The sequence below is a fragment of the Vanessa cardui genome, chromosome 9 (genome assembly GCF_905220365.1).
Source record: "Vanessa cardui chromosome 9, ilVanCard2.1, whole genome shotgun sequence".
Classification (NCBI taxonomy): Eukaryota; Metazoa; Arthropoda; class Insecta; order Lepidoptera; family Nymphalidae; genus Vanessa; species Vanessa cardui.
In genome coordinates this window covers 7,626,324-7,646,990 of record NC_061131.1, presented here as the reverse complement: position 1 = coordinate 7,646,990, position 20,667 = coordinate 7,626,324, and the positions used below count along the sequence as shown (strand labels likewise).

Below are 20,667 nucleotides of genomic sequence, written 5' to 3'. Positions count from 1 at the left end.
CAGATCCAATTACATGGCAGCGCGAATTAATTTACAGCAGAAGGCGCCGCGGCGTCGCTCTTACCTTGACATGTAGACGCGCCCAATATGAAGCCCGGACCCTACGACAGGTTTGCGCAAGCCCTTAACGCGGCTTAAGGATTAGCACTCGCGCTTTCGCTCGCTTTCATTTTCATCAACCTCGTAAACTATTTATTATATTTAATTTTTAAAGTACACGAAGAATAAACTTAAAAACGAACGTTATAAAAACGATCTATTTAAAATCGTAATCTGTTATTTGAAATTGATACGTACTTACTTAAGAAATTATTAATATGATGTCAGTGGAATCTTAAACAGTACTTCACGTGTGTGTTTTACTAACTCAATACGGAGAAAATGACATGATTAAGTTTGATAGAGCGTGGTAATATTTATATGAGATAATGATAATGGAATTCCGCACAACATACGCATTCGTGAAACTAGAACGGAGGCTGTATAATCGGAGGCTGCGCACGCGCTTTTGATGCAGCGTGCGCGCAGATGCCGGCAGTCGCACAGGTAACGTTGCGGCAGATAGTCGAGTCAATGGTACGCCCACCACCGCTATCGGACGCTTTCTCGAACGCATTTACGATAATTTTACGAGATTAATCCAAATTTTATATATGAATTTATTAGTGCACCGTGAAGAAAGTGATTATAAACTGATGTGTTAAATGATACGGCTATAATAACCATGTCCGGTTGAACCTTTTGTTTTATTGTGTTATTCAAAAAAGTCAGTCCAAATGAAGATGACTGTAAATCGTATAAGGGTAGTCGTGCTTGGGAGCCCTCGGAGTGGGAAATCGGGTTAGTATCTTTATGACTATATTTTTAATATATAATTTTTATATTGTAATTAATTAAAGGATGAGTTCAAAAATGATCACAATAATCGGTTTAATATGTTATAAATGTTCTAATATAATAATATAGAATGTTTTTTAATCGAATAATAAATTATAAGTTATTGTTATATGATAACATTAGTAATGAGCTTTTTCTACTTCTTATAATTTGATATAAATATTATTTATTATTAAATTTGGGAGCATAACTAAAAATCATAATTTTTTATTTTTAAAATAATATTTTTAGATTTTAACTAAGTTTAACCTCTCTTTATGTACCTAAGTATAAAAGTACTTCAATAAGGATATACTAAATTATATAATAATCTATACGGTTAAATATTCACTTTATATTCAAATAAGATAATAAACTGACTACTTAAGTTATTATTAAAAAATACATTACTTTTACTCGAGCCAGTGGAAACGATTATATCGTTCGTTTTACAAGTAATATTAAAAAAATGTTTGTCAATACCATTAAATGTGCAAAAGTTATAGCAATTCATATGTTTTGCTTGAGAAAATATAATAACATATCTAAATAACATGTCTTAGATTTGCATTGTCTTGCTGTTGATATGAATAAATGTTTATTGATGTTATCATTGCATTCCATTCGGAGGCAGACTGAATTGTCATAACCAAACATAATTTGATCATGACGCATTGTAAGAACATTTTAATCACAGCCTCTTAGCGATCTTAATTTTAAAATTACTGTGTTTTACATTAAAATTAACAAGATAAATATAATTAACAAAAAAAATAATAATTATATTGCTATTAAAATGTAAATCAATCCTTAGCGACCTGTTATTTATTTACTTCATTTTTCTATTATAAGACAAAAAATATTGTGTATATATTTATTATATTTAAAAGGTAACGTCCAAATATATAAATTAACATAGGTACTTACATTCTTGTCAGTCAAGGTTAATTTCTAAGATTTAAGAAATTTGACGAAACCGAGTAAAGATTGTAATAAAAATTAAGACATTTTCTTAAAATCAAATGTATAATTAATACCAGTTTACAATTAAAAGTTACATCTGACTTGTTGTACTATGACATTTATCGTTTTTCTTACTGCACAGTTTAAATTGTAATACGTTGTAGATAAAATTGTCTCTTAAACGTCTTTCAAGCAATTTATTTACTAAGCGCACAATTTAACGATAATATAGGTAAGAAATTACTTCTACTATTACGCAGTTGAAATTTATTTAGAAATAGAATTCTAATAATATTGGTAATTATTATGCATAAGAGTCAGACTTTACTTATAGAAAACAATACAGGTCTTTAAATCTGGACGTAAAATCGCATTTCAAATGCAACTTAGAATGACTTTAAAATAAATCTTGGACATAGAACATGACGACAATTTTGATGCTTAGTTGGAAAAGGAAGTCATAAATAAAGTGATCACGGCGCCTACCAACGTTACTTAACAGATACTTTATGGCATAGGTTTATGCTTATCTTGTTATTTATATTGTATGTTTTTCATTTTATCGGTTTTGCTATTAACAATTACTGATTTAATTTTAATTACATAGATAAGGTTAACGCTCATTCAATTTTTACTAATTTTATGATTACGATAATAATTATGTATTTTTGTCTCGATGTAGGCTAGAGATGTAAGCTTTACTTTCTTTTTAATTAAATCCTCGAATAGGGAAAATAGCGTTGGGTGTACAAACAAACTCACAATATATAATTCGGCAGTAACCCTTTATGGCATCGCTGTTGTTTGACGAGATCGAAATGAGCACTAATATGTACGCTTTTCGCTACAAAAGAGAGAGAATTATTTCAAGGATTTTTGGAAATGTACCAAGTAGCCACCAAGTAGGGTAATTTAAAAGTTACGACGGCAGATTTTGAACGATTTTCAATGCAAACCGATTGCCACGAAGACGATGTCGCGCGTACAGATAGTTATGTTGTAATTGGAATTTTCGCCTAATTCTGTAAAAAACGGTTACTTTAGATATTTTAATATTTTAAAATTATATAAATGAAAAAATAACAACATAGAGCTTTATTTTTTAGATTATAAGAACACTAGTATAATTTAAATGACGGTTTCATCTTGGTTCTTATAAAGTCTTAAGGCGAACAGTAGTAGCAGTATATGTAGGCGCGCTGCGATCTGCAAATTCTATGCATACATGTAGATCAACGACCTCGACTGTTAACGGCTGAACGGACGTTTAAGTTACACAACGTGGTCTGCTGGCGCCAGGCGTTGCTGCCGTCGGGAAATCGCTTCTTGACCCACCGGCCGAGTCGCCGGCGACTGGTTGTAATTGCGCCGCCCTAATTGTACCCGACTGACGGACCGGCCTCAAGAAGCATGCGTTTGCAATTCATTACAGCCGTAGATCCGACATGCGAAATTGTTTTTAAAATAGATCCTGTCTGCGTCTCCGGTAGGAGTGGCGGCCTTTTCACGGATGCGGCCGAGTAACATGGTTTATCTTGTTTAAAGTAACTACGCCATTTAAATGTATCTTCTTTTTATGAAACAAATTAATCGATACTTCCAAGTGCTATTATAATTTATTTGGTAAAATGATTATAATTTGCAACAATCTATAATAATATATAAAATCTTTTAGACTTTATAATTTTTTTTTGTTAATTGGATTCTAAAATAGTTTTTAAATATCTATCAGACACAAGTCGTTTATACAAAAAATACCAGTGGTACATTTAAGGTGTAAGATCACCCAGACTGGTTGGGTATTCCATTCACCAATTATTCAATCGTCAAAGAGTCACAAGTCAAAAAAGTTAAGCGCCATATCTACCAGAAGGAATACAATATATATACAGGTATTGCTTGTGACTTGCCACGTCACTATGTTTATATTTATGTATGTATTTGGACAATTATGCTGTTCTATTTTTACACAATTTTGTATCAACCAAAGATCCAAATAAAAACTTCGTTAATTGATAAAAGAGAGCTGTACATTATGGTCTAAATAATGTAACAGGATAAGTGTATGTTTACCTGAGATTCATATATGGCATTTCTAATGTGATCAAAACTCGTAAGATAATATGACCAGACAAATCCTAAAATCAGACTCATAATTAACAATATGTGTAATAAAAGATGAAATACGAAAGAATAAGATCTACTTATCATGTCTCTATTAGCCTTGTTGAAATAGATTAAAATGTTGAATGTATCAATTTTATAATTAATACAACTATTATTATCGAATAAATATTCGTAAGCGGTAAAATCTTTTTTAAAAAATGATGTCAAATAAAATACTATTGCATATAGGACTCGACTTTTCACGATCAAACAACTCCTTATTTTTATTAGTTTGAAGTTACAGATATAAGTATTCGTAACATGTTCAAATACGTATATATTCGACCAATATTAATATGGAATGGAATTGTGATTTTTTTAAGTTTGTTAAGTAGGTAACAAATAAATGTTACATTTAATATACTATGAAAATACAAATAGGCAATTAACCACGCAAGCATAAAAATCTAGGCTTACACTAGAAGAAATTAATTGAAATATTAATTATCGCCTTCGAGAGAAACACTTCTGTTTATTTTTTCTATTTGTTTAAAAACTTAGAAGCTAACGGACTCGGCTGGGAGACGAGTTTCAAGTGTGATAATTATTGATTATATGAAGCAATATTAGATCGAAAAGTACTTCTATTGGCTATAATTTAAATAAATATAGTGCTTAGGCCCATTTTTTCTGTAATATATTATTATGAATTTATGATATGGTGTGAATATTCCAACTTTATGTAGGTCAAGTGATATGCATCTCCGTAGGCGCTCTGTGGTTAAATATTGATCGTGAATTTTATTAAACATGAAAGCTTATGACAATAATTGAGTCTGTACACAATATTTTTTAATTGTAGAGTCCTTTGGAGGCCACTTTTGTCGCAATACATGCCGTCCCTTTAAAGTGGAACGGAAGATCAATTTACACGTTTTTCATAAGCGTTAAATTAATTGATTTTACAAATATTACGGACCCTTTTAACGTCATTCAAGATTTCGTGATAACATGGAGTATTTCAAATTAAGTATCTATTATAAGTTTACAATTCGTTTTAACAGTGCATAATTTAGATATTTATTCATACATAACAGTCGCCATGACTTTAAATGGAACGTTAGTTGATGGATGGTACTCATAATCAATTAATTACTTATAGATTCCTGGAGATCCGACACCTATTGTTTCTTTTCCCGGCGGATCATTCATCACCTCGTGAAGTGCCATGTTACTTGACCACGTTAATTTGTCTTCTGCTTCAGTGACCATAAACTTTGATGATATATTCTTTTTTAACAAGATGCTTTGCTGTACAATATCAATGATCTAATATAACAAACAAGCAAGTTTTTTATTAATATATTTACATGTAAGTGTATCGATATAATTTATAATGATTACTTGAAATGAGTTTTGAATTAAAAAATGACACGCGTAATCTGATCACAGAGAAAGTATAAAATGTTAACATTTTAATACCTACTTATCGGAGGCGGAAAAAAAAGGAATGAATCGAAAACGAGAGTGTGGAATTTGACATGCATTTCATAAACAACGATTACAGTGTTGTAATGTAAAGGTATTTTATAAAATACCATTAAGATTCAAATTTTATAACGACCGCCCGTACATTCAATTTTATTAAGGCGATAAGAAACTTCTGAGTAGGTGTTACGGCTACTGATCTTTAAATTATAGTATGCTTTCACTAAACGAGATGAAAATATATTTATAGAACTTTACAGCACCCACTATCTGTATACTAGCGACTAGATTCGAATTCAGATAACGTCATCAAAGCGATGACGTTATTAATATTATTAATGTAATAATGATCAACAATATCTAAGTTATATTTATAAGACTACGAAACCTATTAGAATTAAGAAACGAACGAGCTTCTAGCCAAAAAAAATATTTAGAAATGTCTTTCTTTTGTTCCATACATATTTCAATATGAAAACAATTGAAGTATATAAATACATTTTTCTATTTTGCATTTTAATATGTACCGAAAATTCATAAAACATCTTACAAATATTATAAATGATCATTTGATATATTGAATTACAAAACTTTCACAAATTTGTATTTCAATACTCGAACGCAATGAAGGATATAGATTAAAATATCATAAACGGGGCTTAAAAGAAATTGCCAAATTATTTATTTAAATATTCAAAAATTAAAAAAATATATGAATACAATCACATTATATAAATATTACTTGTTTAAAAGAAGTATTTTAAATGTATAATTATGCAGAATTAGTTTTTCTCTTTAAGTTAAATTTCAAAGTTTCAAATTAAACTAAGTCGTGTTTAAATCGGTACCTAATACAGAATCCAAAAATTATGATATAATCGAATATTTCTTGAATCTATATTTAAATATTACTATCGTCGTGTGAAAATTGTGTTTAACTGCAACATAAAAATAAACTATTATCTTTGTTTGGGTGATTATGAAAATCACACAAACAAAGAAAATAGTTTATTCGGTATATTGATTACTACATTCAATAAATTTTCATTTAGCATATCTATTTTTCATTTATCTTGTAACGTGTCCGTACGTACCGATTGAGATTTAAACATAATGCGTATGGAAACCATTTCAAGTCCATTGTCATGCGGTGATTGGCCTCTGTTGCATAATATAAATAATATTGTTATGGCATTAGTTTGATGTAGGCCCGATTTAGCTCGTGGTTCGATTGTCAACTTGAAAGCTGAACGCTAACAACGGCTCCCTCAGGAAATATTCCTAGTGACAGTTCATGATTCATAATAATGCTTGTATAACCGACCAATGTTCCACCAATCGCCAGTGTAATGAATTAACGTGCAATGGCTTTGAAATTTATTATTATGTTTTGCGTTGACTGTTATAATAATACAGGATTTATGTGTATCTCTAACCTATCTACGAACCTGTATAAACACACATAAACGTGCACGACAACTACACGTATATATGTATGTTTATAGGTACTTATGTTTATGTTGTACTTTGTATTTTGGTACATTTATACTTAGTTTTATAGTCTGTAAATAATAATGATTATTTATCAAACTAAATATTTAACAAGTTATTTAAACAAGGAGATAAAAAAGGGGATTTCAGTTTAATAAAAGTATATGACATTATCTAAAACATCACGTGAGGAAGTGTCAATAACAACTTCAACCTGTTCGAAGTCGTGACGAGTAGCAAGTATAACATCATGTAAACGACAAATAAGAAAGTACATTGCCACAAAAAATGGGCTATACAAGTATTCATTTATTTGTAAGATATGTACTGGATGCTGCATTACATTTAAATTGTATTCAAAATGTAAGTTCATCATTACGAAGTACGTTACGTCCATGTAATCTATCACAAAGTCGATAACATTTCTCAAGGTGCTCAAGGCATTGTCAGAGAAGTAATCACCGTCTCTAATACAGTGGGTCCTTTTGATGTTGCTAGGATTCCACACTTCGTTTTGTCGGTAGCCTACGCGGCTATTCATGTAACTTGCTTCGTCATCAATGTTGATTGTATGTACCCTTAAATGGGAATTCCAGGAGTGAAATAAACTACGTGAAAAGACTAATCAATGGCACTCCAGTAGAAAGTTCGGTGTATTGACCTCTTGATGACTTCTTTCTAACATAATGCTGTCAGGATGTACCTACATTATATTTATAAATAAGTTGGCATTTTGGATATTTTGAATTATTTTTGAGATTTTATTTTTAAATATAATGTCTAAATGTTCGTTTCTTTTTGTTGCAGCGGTGGTTGTGCGTTACCTTACAAAACGCTATATTGGCGAATATAGCTCGACTGGAGGTGAGTTTTGAATAAATATTACTTAACTTAGAAAACTTTAATCCGTTTCCTGTGTTAAAAAAAAATGATTTTTCTTAATTATTCGGAAAAAGACACCGTGGTTTTAGCCATAGCCAGAGCGTAATTTACCCATTTTTTGCAGAATAATGGGAAGGGAAAGCTTTGTTGTATTTTAAATTTCACGTTATATTATTAATTATTTAAAGTTTTTATTTTTAATAATTCATTATTTAAAATATTTTTTAAATGTAAATAATAATATAACTTTATTGACGTCACTTTGCGTACTTACACCAGTCTTTCTTTGTTTTTATTTGTAAAAGGTAATCATTTCCTTCCGACCTTATGAAACGATAAAATGCTACGTAAACGCAATGACGTATTTATTTATTTATTAAAACAGTAGCCAATAGAAGCAAACTTGTTTCCTTATAAGTGAATGACTGAAGGTTGACATTTTCAGTTGTAAAAGATATACGGTAATTGTTCTAAGGTCAATAATGACGTAGGAGAAAAAGTATTCTAATTATTCGGAAACAATTTCTTTTATTTATTTATTTTAAATTAATTAAATATATTAAAAAATGTTGCTGAGTCCAAGTTTAATTTCTTAAGCTGATTTGATTGAAAAGATTTTTTTTATATACTGTTTTTTTTTTAAATTATTTTAATGTTATGCATGTTTGTTTTAGATTTCCTCTACCAACATAGAGTGGCGTTCGATGGTGCTGTATCGGAAGTAGAAATATTGGATACTTCAAATTGCGCAGTAAGTTTATTTAAAATAGTCTCTGTTATTAGTAGGTTATTGGATCTTTATAAAAGATAACAATGACAATGTAAACTGATATATAATATGATTTAGTACGTATATAATGTATACTAGGTCTACAGAAAATCTAAATATACTTATTTAAATTTACCGTAAGAGGCTAAATTTTTTATTTCAAATATACGTATATATTGATTATATTGTGTGAAACAGAATTGCAATAAATCGCTAATTCAAAATTAACCTAGCGGGAGACTATAATAAACTCACAATGTAATATTTACATTAAACAGTACATTATTTAGTTAAGGGAGATTTTATTACTTCAGATAGGAAGTGCATAATCAAGAGATAGATGGGATAGAACTTAATTAAACGGCAAACAATGAAGATGTTAATCTGACAGCCTCGGCTCGCGGCGCCGCTTGAAGTACTGCGTACGATTTAATTGCACCAAATTTATTACACGGTCCAAGTTGTGAGTAGTTCTATGATAAATTCTATGACGGAACAAGCCGTAATTTAAAACAGATTAGTAAGCGCTGCATTGCTTAAATTATATTAGCTGAGAACAAATGAACTTGTTTTTTTTTGTTGTTACATTAATCATAAAAATGATAATTTAGGGTCAAAAGTACCAACGCCGTTACAAAACAGCTTATCCGCAATTTCAGCCGCCTATTCTCTTATTATTTTTAATGGTCTGTTTGGTAATTTTTACATACCTCGGGTTAAAACACGTTTCAATTCATATTAGTGAAACCATTTGACAGTCGGTCAAATATGATTGCGACTTTGTATTCAAATATTAATATGTGTATAATGTATAATTAGTAAAACCAGTTCTAAATTTTTGTATACACATTCCATATTCGGTTGTTATCAATAGATATGTGTATGTTTGGATAAAAAAACATGTGTTTATTGTTTTTACTGCTAACATTCCCGAAGCTATCATAAAAGTGCGGAAACCGATTATGGCTACCAACATATATATCACAATAATAAATGTTTCGCCTGTAAATATCGTGATATTTTATTAGTAATAGGTAATATTTTTGAGTTAACTGACATATAAGCAATAAAGGCACTCATATGATGATATTAAAATATGATATATAAATCTTGGCCCTTGGAATAGTGGTGCAAAAAGCTTCATCAAAAGTATAACGCCTCCACTGGTGCCAGGAGGGCTGGTTCTTTTTTTGCCCAGTGGATCGGAATTGCGATTCAAAGGGGGAATGCTGTTAGCATTCTTGCCACAATTCCAAGATTTATACAGTTAATATTTTTAATTCATATATTATTAAATGTTTTTTGTTTCGTAGATACGCGGCTGTCTTGGAGATCATGTGCGATGGGGTGACGCGTTCGCGGTGGTGTACTCGGTGTGTGAACGTCGCTCTTTCCTGGCGGCTGCTGAGCTCCTCTCACTCCTCGAGCGGACTCGGCTGCCAAGTTGTGCAGCCATCACTCTCTTGGGCAATAAACGTGACCTCGAACACGCCAGGTAAAAACATGTATAATGAACAAATCTTACATCATATTAGGTATACTTGTAAGATTTAAGAAATAATTGCTTTTTAAAACAATAGCATTGTAACGTAGTGTTAATTATTATTATGTATGTAGGGAGGTCCACGCAGAGGAGGGTCAAGAGTTGTCGCTGCGGTTCGGCTGTCAGTTCTATGAGGTATCAGCTGCGGAGTCGTGCGCGGGCGCCGCGCTTGCATTCCACGCGCTGCTACGAGAGGCGCGTGCTCTCGCATTGCTATTGCCCGCGCCGCGTCGCAAGCTAGCCGCCTACTCCGTTTCGAAGGTATCTTTCTACAATTATAACTACATTACCAATATACCGTCTTTTTGTGTATTCGTAATTGAAAAGTAATATGTACTTATTTATCAATTTACGAGCACATTCTACGCGCGGTATTCGATTTAATTTAACCTGTATTACAAATAAGCGTTTATTTACGTTGATCATTATTTACAGGTCATTGGTACGATATTCGGCAAAAACAGCAAAAGCGTTCGAAAGAAACGACCATCGCTTAGTATTTAAGGTTTATTTATTGTATAATTAATTTAAATTGATAGACTGCTATATGATATATAAAATAAATTAAGAAAACTCTGTATATATAACTTTCGAATTAGAGAAATTGTAAATATATTGAAAGATGTTCAAGCGATTTGTTTAAAAATGAACGGTAGGTATTAGTTTAAAGGTATTCTTTGTTTTAAATATAAATAATAATTAAAATTTTCAGTATTAAATAAATTACAAAACATCATACGATGTTAAATTTACTGTGTTTTAATTGGTAGTTTTGAATGTTTTTAATTCAAAACATCAATAACGGTCTTACTTATAAATAACTAGTTTCAGCTCGCGGTTTTGTTTGCGCATGACGTTTGAGGTGGGTTGCAGGTTTTATAGATGAAAAGTATTGTCTTTTGTGCAATTTCACTCGAATTAGTTCAGCCGCTCTGGCGTGATTGAAAAACAAACATGCATCCATCCAAAATTTCGCATTTATAATATTAGTAAGATATAATATATTTAGTAAGTGGTTAGTTAACACTGATTTTCTCTTTCTGTCATCGTTGATTTGACATTCGAAAGAAGAAGACAAAGCATAGTTAACTAATTTCCCCTTCAACAATATTTATAAGTAATTCCGTAAATATTTAATGAAATGCAGTATGTAATATTAAAAAGATAAGTGTAAATAATAATAACATCGACTGTAAATATAACGGTTTATTTCATATGAAGCCTCGCATTAAAGTTGTTAAGATTATGTATTAATCTCTGATAATAACTACTATCTTGTAAATATTAATTTTATGAAACGTTAGCTATAAAATTTAATAAAGTTAAGCCTAATAAAACGGTTTATTATTAAGTTTATTGTTTTATTATCCTTTCCACTCAATTAATATTCAACGCAATTTTAAATTATACGATAAATAAAACTACGTTGTACTATTTATAATGCAAAGTTTGTGTCATACAATTCTATATCAATAATTTCGTGCAGGTTTAATATAGACCCGATCGAAACCTATTCAAAATTATAGATGGTTAAAAATAATATGATTTTTTTAGTCGATAACACATATCCTGTTTTCGTTCTTAGGTCCTATCACCAAAGGTTGTCTGTGAGAGATCTCTATGAGCGATAAGACTGCCTTTCCGCGCCATGTATCTAATACTTTGTATTTCCCTTATGTTTATATATGAAATGCAATAAAGTATTTTAAATAAAAATAAATAAATACACAAAATTGGTATTATCGAGTTGTTTCGTTTCGTCGTGTTAAATCCATGAAATTCAATGATATTAAGTCCAACAGGTTACCACCAAGTTTGACATTACATTCAGAAAGTGCGTTTCATATGATAATTTCGTGCAAGGGTACGGTAGTTAGTATATTTATATTCGTTTAGTTTTACTTATTTTAACCGAGCGAAACTGGTTTTTCACCTAGTATTTTAAATTTATGTAAATATACATTCAAATATCATAATACAAAACATAAACTTATCATAATACAATACATACCTACATACCCATTTGTAATGCTAGCAATGTAGAGATGTACTTGCAACCCAATGAATCGTGTTCGAACACTGTATCAAATGACACAGTCCTCCATATAACAAATATACATCTTTTTAGTTAAGACTTACCTAATATTTATTAATTACCATCATTTATGATAGGCAGACTGCCTTATTTACCTGGCGTTAATCATCATCAACACAATATTAACAGAAATATTAACTAGTCCATACAGTTTCAATGCGCCACCAACCTTCGGAACTATAATAACGTCCCTTGTGTAGTGCAGACACAATCACCCTTCAAAACGGAACATACTTAGTGTTTGATGGTAGAATATAGGCTGTTGGTGGTACCTCTCTTGGCTTGCTCAAACCGCTACCATCAAGAAAAAAATATTATATATACACAAAAATTTGTATACACTAAAGGTACTAAGCAATAGTATAAAATGTTTTAGTTACAATATCGTTCGCCTTGTCGAACCTTGTTCGGGTGGCCAGTTTTGAACTCGAAACCGAAGGTTCACTCTATCGTGTATAGCGAAGGCTAGATAGGAATCAGTTATTTATAAGATAGAGAGTATACGAATTGTGTCGAAACGAAGGTACTAATTGAATAGCAAATGGCCTTGAAATGTTATTAAGAGCTAAAGTAAGTACCAAGAAAACCATGATAATGCATTGACGGCCTTAACTTAGTTTTAACATACATTACTGAAGGTCGAATGCGCATACTTCTTATAAAAAATAGTATAGTAACAGCCTGTAAATGTTCCACATGCGGATACTCATATGGCAGGTATCCTCACAATGTGTTCCCAATAATTTACAATCACGGGACCAATACACCCATTGTACACATGAAACGGTCTTACGCATGATTGAGTCAATCTCCGGTTAAGATTTAAGTAATCTGTAATCTTAGGCCATGTCGTGTTATTTTTTATACATAGGTATATTTAAAAAAAACTACGGAATATACGGTTTATTATATTTAAAACAGTCTGTGCTAAACAAATAACCAAAATCTGATGACACGTTACTGGGAAAAGAGACAAAACTGGTTGAATTATTATAACTCTGTAAGTAAAACGTAAAACGAGTTGGGAGTAACGATTTGTAAAACTAACGATATGGTTTTAAACAAAGCGAGAATCGGACAACTATGTATTTGCCATCGTTAAGGTGAAATACGATAGGAACCGGTGACCCACAGCGCCCCCGAGATTAGCGCCCCGAGCGTGGGCACCTCGCCCCAGATACTACCCAATACATCTTTCAAAATAGACACTAACAAGGTGCAAGTAGACAATAAAACGGTGCAATACTTCTAAGCTTTGATAAACGGTTGTTTTCATAGGCGTGTCGCCGAATGGCTAAATTTGCTGGATGTAATGATTCAATAGTATGTTCTTTCATGACATTATTTGGTGTTTCCACGGGTTTGCGCCTATTGTTATATGTTTGTAATAATTCTTACAAGAGAGAGGGAGAGTTTAAGACAACATTAAAATCTACTATGAAAGTACATCATTATAACTGAAACAAATACTACAAACGCGTAAGAAATGTCACATCAAACCAAGGAACAATAATCAATCATAAAAAACTAATGTTGTCTATATCAATAATACAAGCGGATACATTATTTGCATAATGTAGATACTCAATTAACGTTATCAATTAAAAGTTCATTGACATTTCCTTAGCGTACATTTCTTTGAAAAATATATCTAGTAATTTCGCAATAGATGATTAGTTCTGGGAATCGAAGACACGATTATAGTTTCCAATAATAGTTAGGTATGTATTTAGCTATTCCTTTTCTGAAGCTAGTTTAGTATGGCTTCGAGCACCCACACCCACTCGCCATGCGATCCACTGATAACTTCCCACTACAAACAGAATGTGACGGTACTAGTTCACAACATGTGAAAGCTAGCGACAGGTGCAAATTTTAAGGCGTATCAGAGAAATTTCGCAATATAATAAATGGTTAAATCGCAAAAGTGGGCATATTCTGAATGCTGCTTGGCCGTCGGTAATTTGTTAAAACAGCGGCAAGTTCAAGAGCAGGTCGATAATTAACAGGAGCTCTCCAGATGAATGGCCACATGATAGCAGATATTAATTAGAGATTGTAGGTATTACATAAGACATTCGAAATTGTTTTTTAGTAGCAATGCATAAAAAACTAATAGCATTTATTCAATAATTACATTTTGCATGATATATCAATTCATAGAAATTTGGCTCGTTTATTTGTACGACAACCAATTTGTCGTAGAAATGGTTTATCTGCGTAGCAAATTGGCAAAGGTCTAGAGTCCAGACCAATAGCAAATATATCTTTACTTAGCATAAAGCAAAATCGCTTTTTCTGTCCCTATGTCCCTTTGTACGCTTAAATCTTTAAAAGTACGCAAAGGATTTTAATGAGGTTTTTTAAAAATGGATAGTATAATATAGCATAGACAACATATTTAAGTAACTATCTTTAATCTTCTAAATCTAATCTTTAAAATTACGCAACGGATTTTGATGCTGTTTTTTTAATAGATAGTGTGATTCAAGGAGACGGTTTTTGTATATAATAAAAGAAGTTTGCAATGTGATATCGTTAATAAACAAATTTGGAGTATATTTAGTATCAGTATTGCACCCGTGCGAAGCCGGGGCGGGTTGGTAGTTATGTATACAAAACAATATTGTTCGCCTCTGAGCTCAACTCGAACAACCAACTTTCGTTCACTTTTCTTACCAAATTTAATTTCAAACAAATAAGACGGCTTTCTTTTTATCCAAATGGGATTATCTAAGAAAGTCTGTCTGACAAATTGTAGTCTGTATAGTCGTCGTATTCTTTAATCGGATTCAATACAGGTGTATCAATGATAAGCAAGTAACTAATACCCGTAAATCCAATACTGTGATCGTGTTAGCGGCGCCAGAGTTCCGTTCGTTCTTATGTCAGGCCGTGAAATGGTGCGCAGGAAGAGAAAATAAATCTAGTTTTCTTGCTTTTATATAGCTACTTGACATCGATTAAGGCAGTAACGGTATAAGTCAATAGTAAGTTACGAACAAAATGATTCTAACAAGATATGTAAGCGATACGTACATTTGTAAAATACGTACGCGTAATACACATAACAAACATTCCATTATTTGCTGACAGGTTATGAAAAATATGACACTAGAATATAATATAAAAAAAAACATACGCGCACAAAACATCATCATCACAATGAAGAAAGCGTATTTATAATATTCAAGCTTTGCTTATTGAATCAAAAGAGGTCAAAAGTCTTATGACCTTTTCCGGTATTCGCGAATACCGGAATAGTGTCAATTATAGAATATAATGAATCATTATTGATTGGTCAGTGAAAGCATTTAACATGTAACCAGGCAGGATTAATCTTATAATTGTGAAGTACTTTTGATGACCAGCCACGATTTAATGATCAATAGATAATCACATAATAGATAAAGCTATTGAAACGATATTTGATCGCTTTTGTATCTCGTGATGGCTCGGGTAGATAGTAGACAACTTCCAGATATCATTCGTATCATGGGTCTTTTAACAAAACACATCCGATGACCCGAAGGATTTTGCATTTGCATTCATATAAAATAACCTTCATATCTCCAACGATAAGAATACCCTATAAGGAAATGACAGTACGTTAATAGAATCATAGAATGTAATACGTCGTAAGAAATGGCAGTGGTGAGTAAGAGATGTGGTGCAATGCAGTGACAGGAATATGACATGCGGAGATACATCTCGGTGCTCGTGGCGCGTTCTTGACGGATCTGATACAGTCTCTTATCAGTCACTTTCATCTCTCGCTCAGATCAGTGATTACCAGTGTCGTCTAATTGCTCGTGTTTGTCTCGGACGGATGAAGGCTCGCGCATGACTGGACGTAACGCACACCCGAACGATTATCTAATATAATGTCTTCTAATGTTTAGTGACAATTCATTATGGCTAAATTTACGTTTCATCTTAAGGAAATGTTATATTCACTTATAAAATTGATATGGTATATAATTTATTTTTCTATAAATACACTGTCAATTCTAAATAATTCATATTCATGATATATAATAATAAAGCTATAAATAGAATGTTAAGTATTGATAGCTTGAAGGGCGCACTATTAAAATGACATTCCATATAATACGATCATGTGGTCAATTGGTTGAATCCGATAGCTAAGGTAACCGCAGCGCGCCCTCACATCCACCTTGTCCGCAACTTATGCTCAGTTACGTAAAATAATAAAAATATCAGGTTTATGTAAAACAAAGTAACTTCTATGTTGTATTATCTTTGTATTCATTAATTGTTTTTATATTCATTTCGCACTCGTATCCGACTTCGCACGTAAAATACGGATTCATATCTCGTGGTATATTTTAAGCAATGAGATATAAGCACTCGTCTACCGATCAATTCAGCCGTATTGCGATAATGCATCGTACTCGTGCTTCATAATATCCCATTTTACACTGTTATTTAAAAATCTCGCAAATTTTCTACAACCGGCTCTAATTGATGAGAGTTAAAAGCAATATTTATCTCCCAAAGGTTTTAAATACTACACAATACTTATATTTTAAATGATTGATTATAATAAACAATAACCTCTATCTCAGTAGTCGCGTAGTGTGTACACCGGTTTTCATGGGTCCGCTACTTCGAGGTCCTGTGTTCGATCCCGGCTGAGTCGATGTAGAAAAAGTTCATTAGTTTTCTTTGTTGTCCAATATTTATTTATTTATTTAATAATAACTTATATATTAATTCCTACTATATAAAGACACCCAACCCCCCTACGCAGTTCTTCTTTATACTTCAATGATTTCTGCATTTCTTTTTGATAAAAACAATGACAATGAGTCGATTGATTAAGATTTTAAGATTTAGGAAGCGCAGCGCTACCCATAAAGTCATAGTTAGTGGCAGTCTTTATTACGCTTATTTTGTTTTCTTTGTATACTATCCTTCTACGTTACTAAGCCATAGTTGATTCCTCAGCGAATCTTTCTTAAATATTATTCAGTAAATCAGCGGTTTATATGTGAGACATTTAATGTCTAAGCGATTTATTAATAAATATTAGTAAGAACATAAATTGCAATCAGAAACTAATTTGACCATCGAATAAAAACAAATGCAAAAATATATTATTTAGATGTCCCCCAATCCAGTCCTGCAACGTAATTGTATAACTGCAAACAGGTGAGTCAAATAGTATCGAGTTAAACACTAATGGAGCTTAATGTAGATAATCAAAGATCACCTGTCTAATGGTTGACGAATGAGAAGTTGTGGGACAGACTCATCGGGGAAAGTGAAATAATTATTGAGTTAGAGTATCTAGAAATGTTACCGCATCGCGTCCATGTGTGCAGGAAAATAATTAAAGACAATTTCGATATTCTATCGCGGGTCTTTTTAATATCACTATAGACGATAATTAAGGAGCGCCCCAGGTGTTATATAGTAGAAAACTTGTTTCGCTTCTATTCAACTTCGATGTCTAAAAATGTTTTAATTGCTTATATTGCATTGAATGCGTTGATTTATTTGTTTAAAGGCTATTAGGTTTTCTATGTCCGATAATCTAATTAGATAGTAACACGATTTCTACACATCACGATGTGAGAAATAAATTGCTTGAAGGACTTGTTTAACTATCTATTAAGCTTAATGATAATTTTTAAAGTCATTTCTAGGCGTATTAAGTTTTATATCTTTAATTATATAAATAGCGTGTCCATCACTTACAGTGAGCTCGCTGATAACACTAAATGGCTAATTTGTATTTGTAAGCCACATATTGCATAAATCATGTCAAGTTACGTGCCTACCTACAAGAGTGATCGGTAGTTATGATTGAACCCGCTATTTTTTATGTAGTCATTACATGTGTGACGGTCTATAATAAATTACGGTAAATATGAGCGTTGCATGTGATATTTTAACAATATTAATCGCAGTTCTAACATTACTGATGTTTAAGAAATAATATCAGTATAAAATAGTTTAGTAATCTCTCAATTAGATCTGGTGATGTCATAATATACAACACCCGCAAAACTGAAGATGTTGTAAATACGATTAGTAATTGAGAGATCTCATAATCAGAGTTATTATATTTATAAATGTATATATGTATTCACTATGTAAAATATAGTTTGATAGAAATAAAAGTCCAAAGTAACCTTTTCCAATGTAGTTTAAATCCAATAAGCCTTTCTTCCTATCATGGTAAATTTCCAATTATTCGGACTCATAATTTCCAAACATCTCGTTAGGAATGTTACTTCCCATATATGCATGTATTGATGTACATTGTTAGCCAATATTCAGCGATCATTTATTTTTAGATTTTTACCCATAAATCAAAAATGTTTACTACTTCGTATCAGCAATTATATCAACTCTTTTTGTCCTTAAGGTTTCTTGTGAATTATTGATAAGCGACTAAATTAGATCACAAATAAAATATATTGATTTTTAAAAATTCAGCCCTTTTTTGACATTTGTTCCTTTGTTCAATTGATGAGTGGAAGAGATCGCTGCTTTAGCTAATTACGTTAACAGATTCAGTAACTCATTGTATATGTAAATGATTTAATAATTGTAGTGCAATAAAGTATGGATAAATAAAAAAATAGATATCAAGCGTCACACGAGCGATTTGTTAAACAGAGGAAGCAATAAATCTCCAGAAACATTGAAAAGTATGATATAAGATAAACCGGATCTGCATTCGATAGTGATAAAATATGAACTCAAGTGCTATACAATTTCTCGTCGACACCGTTGTTCAGCGGTACGATTTCTTTCGAAATTTCTCTTAATATTAATAAAGAAAAAAATTATTTTAGTTTATAATATAGCGCGACTTGTTTTTTAAGCTTAGACCGATCGCTACAAGCTCTAACTCAAAACAATAATAATTGTTTTAGTGTTATTCTTACTAGCCGCTTTGTTATATGAATTAATACTGTCTATGTTGACATATCTAAATTAAATGTTGAAATTAATAGCAAATTGCCCTAATATTTGATCTGTCAGTATCTAAATACCAAAATGATTACAATGTTTTATGTTATAAAGTAATATTAATAGGCAAGAGTGATGTTTTCCATGCTGTACTAACGATGTAAAAAATATATACCTACTATGGTAAGAAACAGTATTTCTATTAAACTATAGTATCATATATTAAGTAAGTAGTTAAGTAAGTATACATACAAACACTGTCATCTTAAACGCCCTTTAATTTTTTCCTCTATCTTTATTCTTTTTGTCAGCTTTTATAAAGGAAGAAAGTGTTTTTCCATAATAAGAAGTTTAAGCACTACCAATCTGGATTTTGTTGTCTTTCGTTTTGAAATGATTTTGTTAAAACACAACTGTTATAGTATCTTAATGAATGGTGGTATCAGAAGCAGCACGAACCTAAAGTGGTGCTACGAATATTATGTCTATTTTATAACAATTATAACTTGGTAACATGTACAGGTAACTCTCAACGTCATTCATTATATTTAAAACCTTTTTTTTTGGATTTATGGTCGTATTTATAGTATTAACTATCCCATATTATTTAAAAGAGATCCACCCACGTATACGCCTACAAGCCTTTGAATAAATCTGTGAAAACGTAATTAATAAAATGTATAGGAAATAGGTGTAAGTGGACAAAATATTTGAGATCTAAATGAAAAAATTCTTAAATAGTGGGTATAATATGAAAATTACTCTTTATATTCGCTATAGATCTTGGGTAGAATATAATATAATGTTTGCGTGACGAGAAAAAGCACTCAGTTGAAGCCTTGAGTTGAAATAAATCCTTGGAAGACGGCTTCAAACAGTTCTTTACTTAGTGTGTTTGACTTCTTAATGGAACTATAATGTTTAAGGCAAATGATTACGAAAAGGCTAAAAAGAGAAGGAACATACACGCAATAAATGGAATTTTGTTCTAATAAAAATTATCCCACTTGCTAAATTTATACTCTATGACTGATTCAGACATAAGTAGGGACTCTACTCATTCATTCTATAAACTTAGACGCTCCTTTGACTTTGATTCATATTGTGTGATACAGAGATACACCTCATAATGCTTATCAAGAAATAAGCATGCTATCTTCAAAGATAATATATATTATAGCTTAGGATCGTACGCAAGATTCCTGTCAGCTGTGATGCTATTTTCAGGCATAAATTATATTTTAATAGATGAGGCCACAATTTGTCATATCAAATAGGATTAGAGGATTATTATTGAGTATAATTTAAAATAGCCGCAGTCCGTTGACTAGACTTAGATCTTATCGGGTGTGCGTTTAAAATGGCTGGCGCCAACTTCTATTACCTGTATTTATTGCATGTCTCTTCTGAAGAAGATGTAAATTCAGCTTCTATTTCAAAGTTTATAAAGGCTTATTTTGACGCAACTTTGTACCTTATAGATTTCTCTCGTTTTGATAAAATGTA

The 20,667-nt window shown here is 31.6% G+C and overlaps 1 protein-coding gene across 1 annotated transcript; it reads left to right on the top strand.

Moving 5' to 3' along the window:
- Positions 1-480: 480 nt before the first annotated feature.
- On the top strand, positions 481-11,463 carry LOC124532548 (ras-related and estrogen-regulated growth inhibitor-like protein). The gene is made up of 7 exons (XM_047107498.1): positions 481-647; positions 683-840; positions 7,732-7,788; positions 8,481-8,557; positions 9,889-10,070; positions 10,193-10,379; positions 10,554-11,463. Exons 2-7 carry the CDS (start codon positions 777-779, stop codon positions 10,620-10,622), a joined length of 636 nt encoding a protein of 211 aa, XP_046963454.1. The 5' UTR covers positions 481-647; positions 683-776; the 3' UTR covers positions 10,623-11,463.
- Positions 11,464-20,667: the final 9,204 nt, after the last annotated feature.

Excerpts from the sequence above, each read along its gene's own strand:
- LOC124532548 (XM_047107498.1), top strand. The coding sequence starts at position 777 with ATGAAGATGACTGTAAATCGTATAAGGGTAGTCGTGCTTGGGAGCCCT. Across the intron at positions 841-7,731 it reads CCCTCGGAGTGGGAAATCGG|CGGTGGTTGTGCGTTACCTT; the intron begins GTTAGTATCTTT and ends TTTTTGTTGCAG. Across the intron at positions 8,558-9,888 it reads TGGATACTTCAAATTGCGCA|ATACGCGGCTGTCTTGGAGA; the intron begins GTAAGTTTATTT and ends TTTGTTTCGTAG.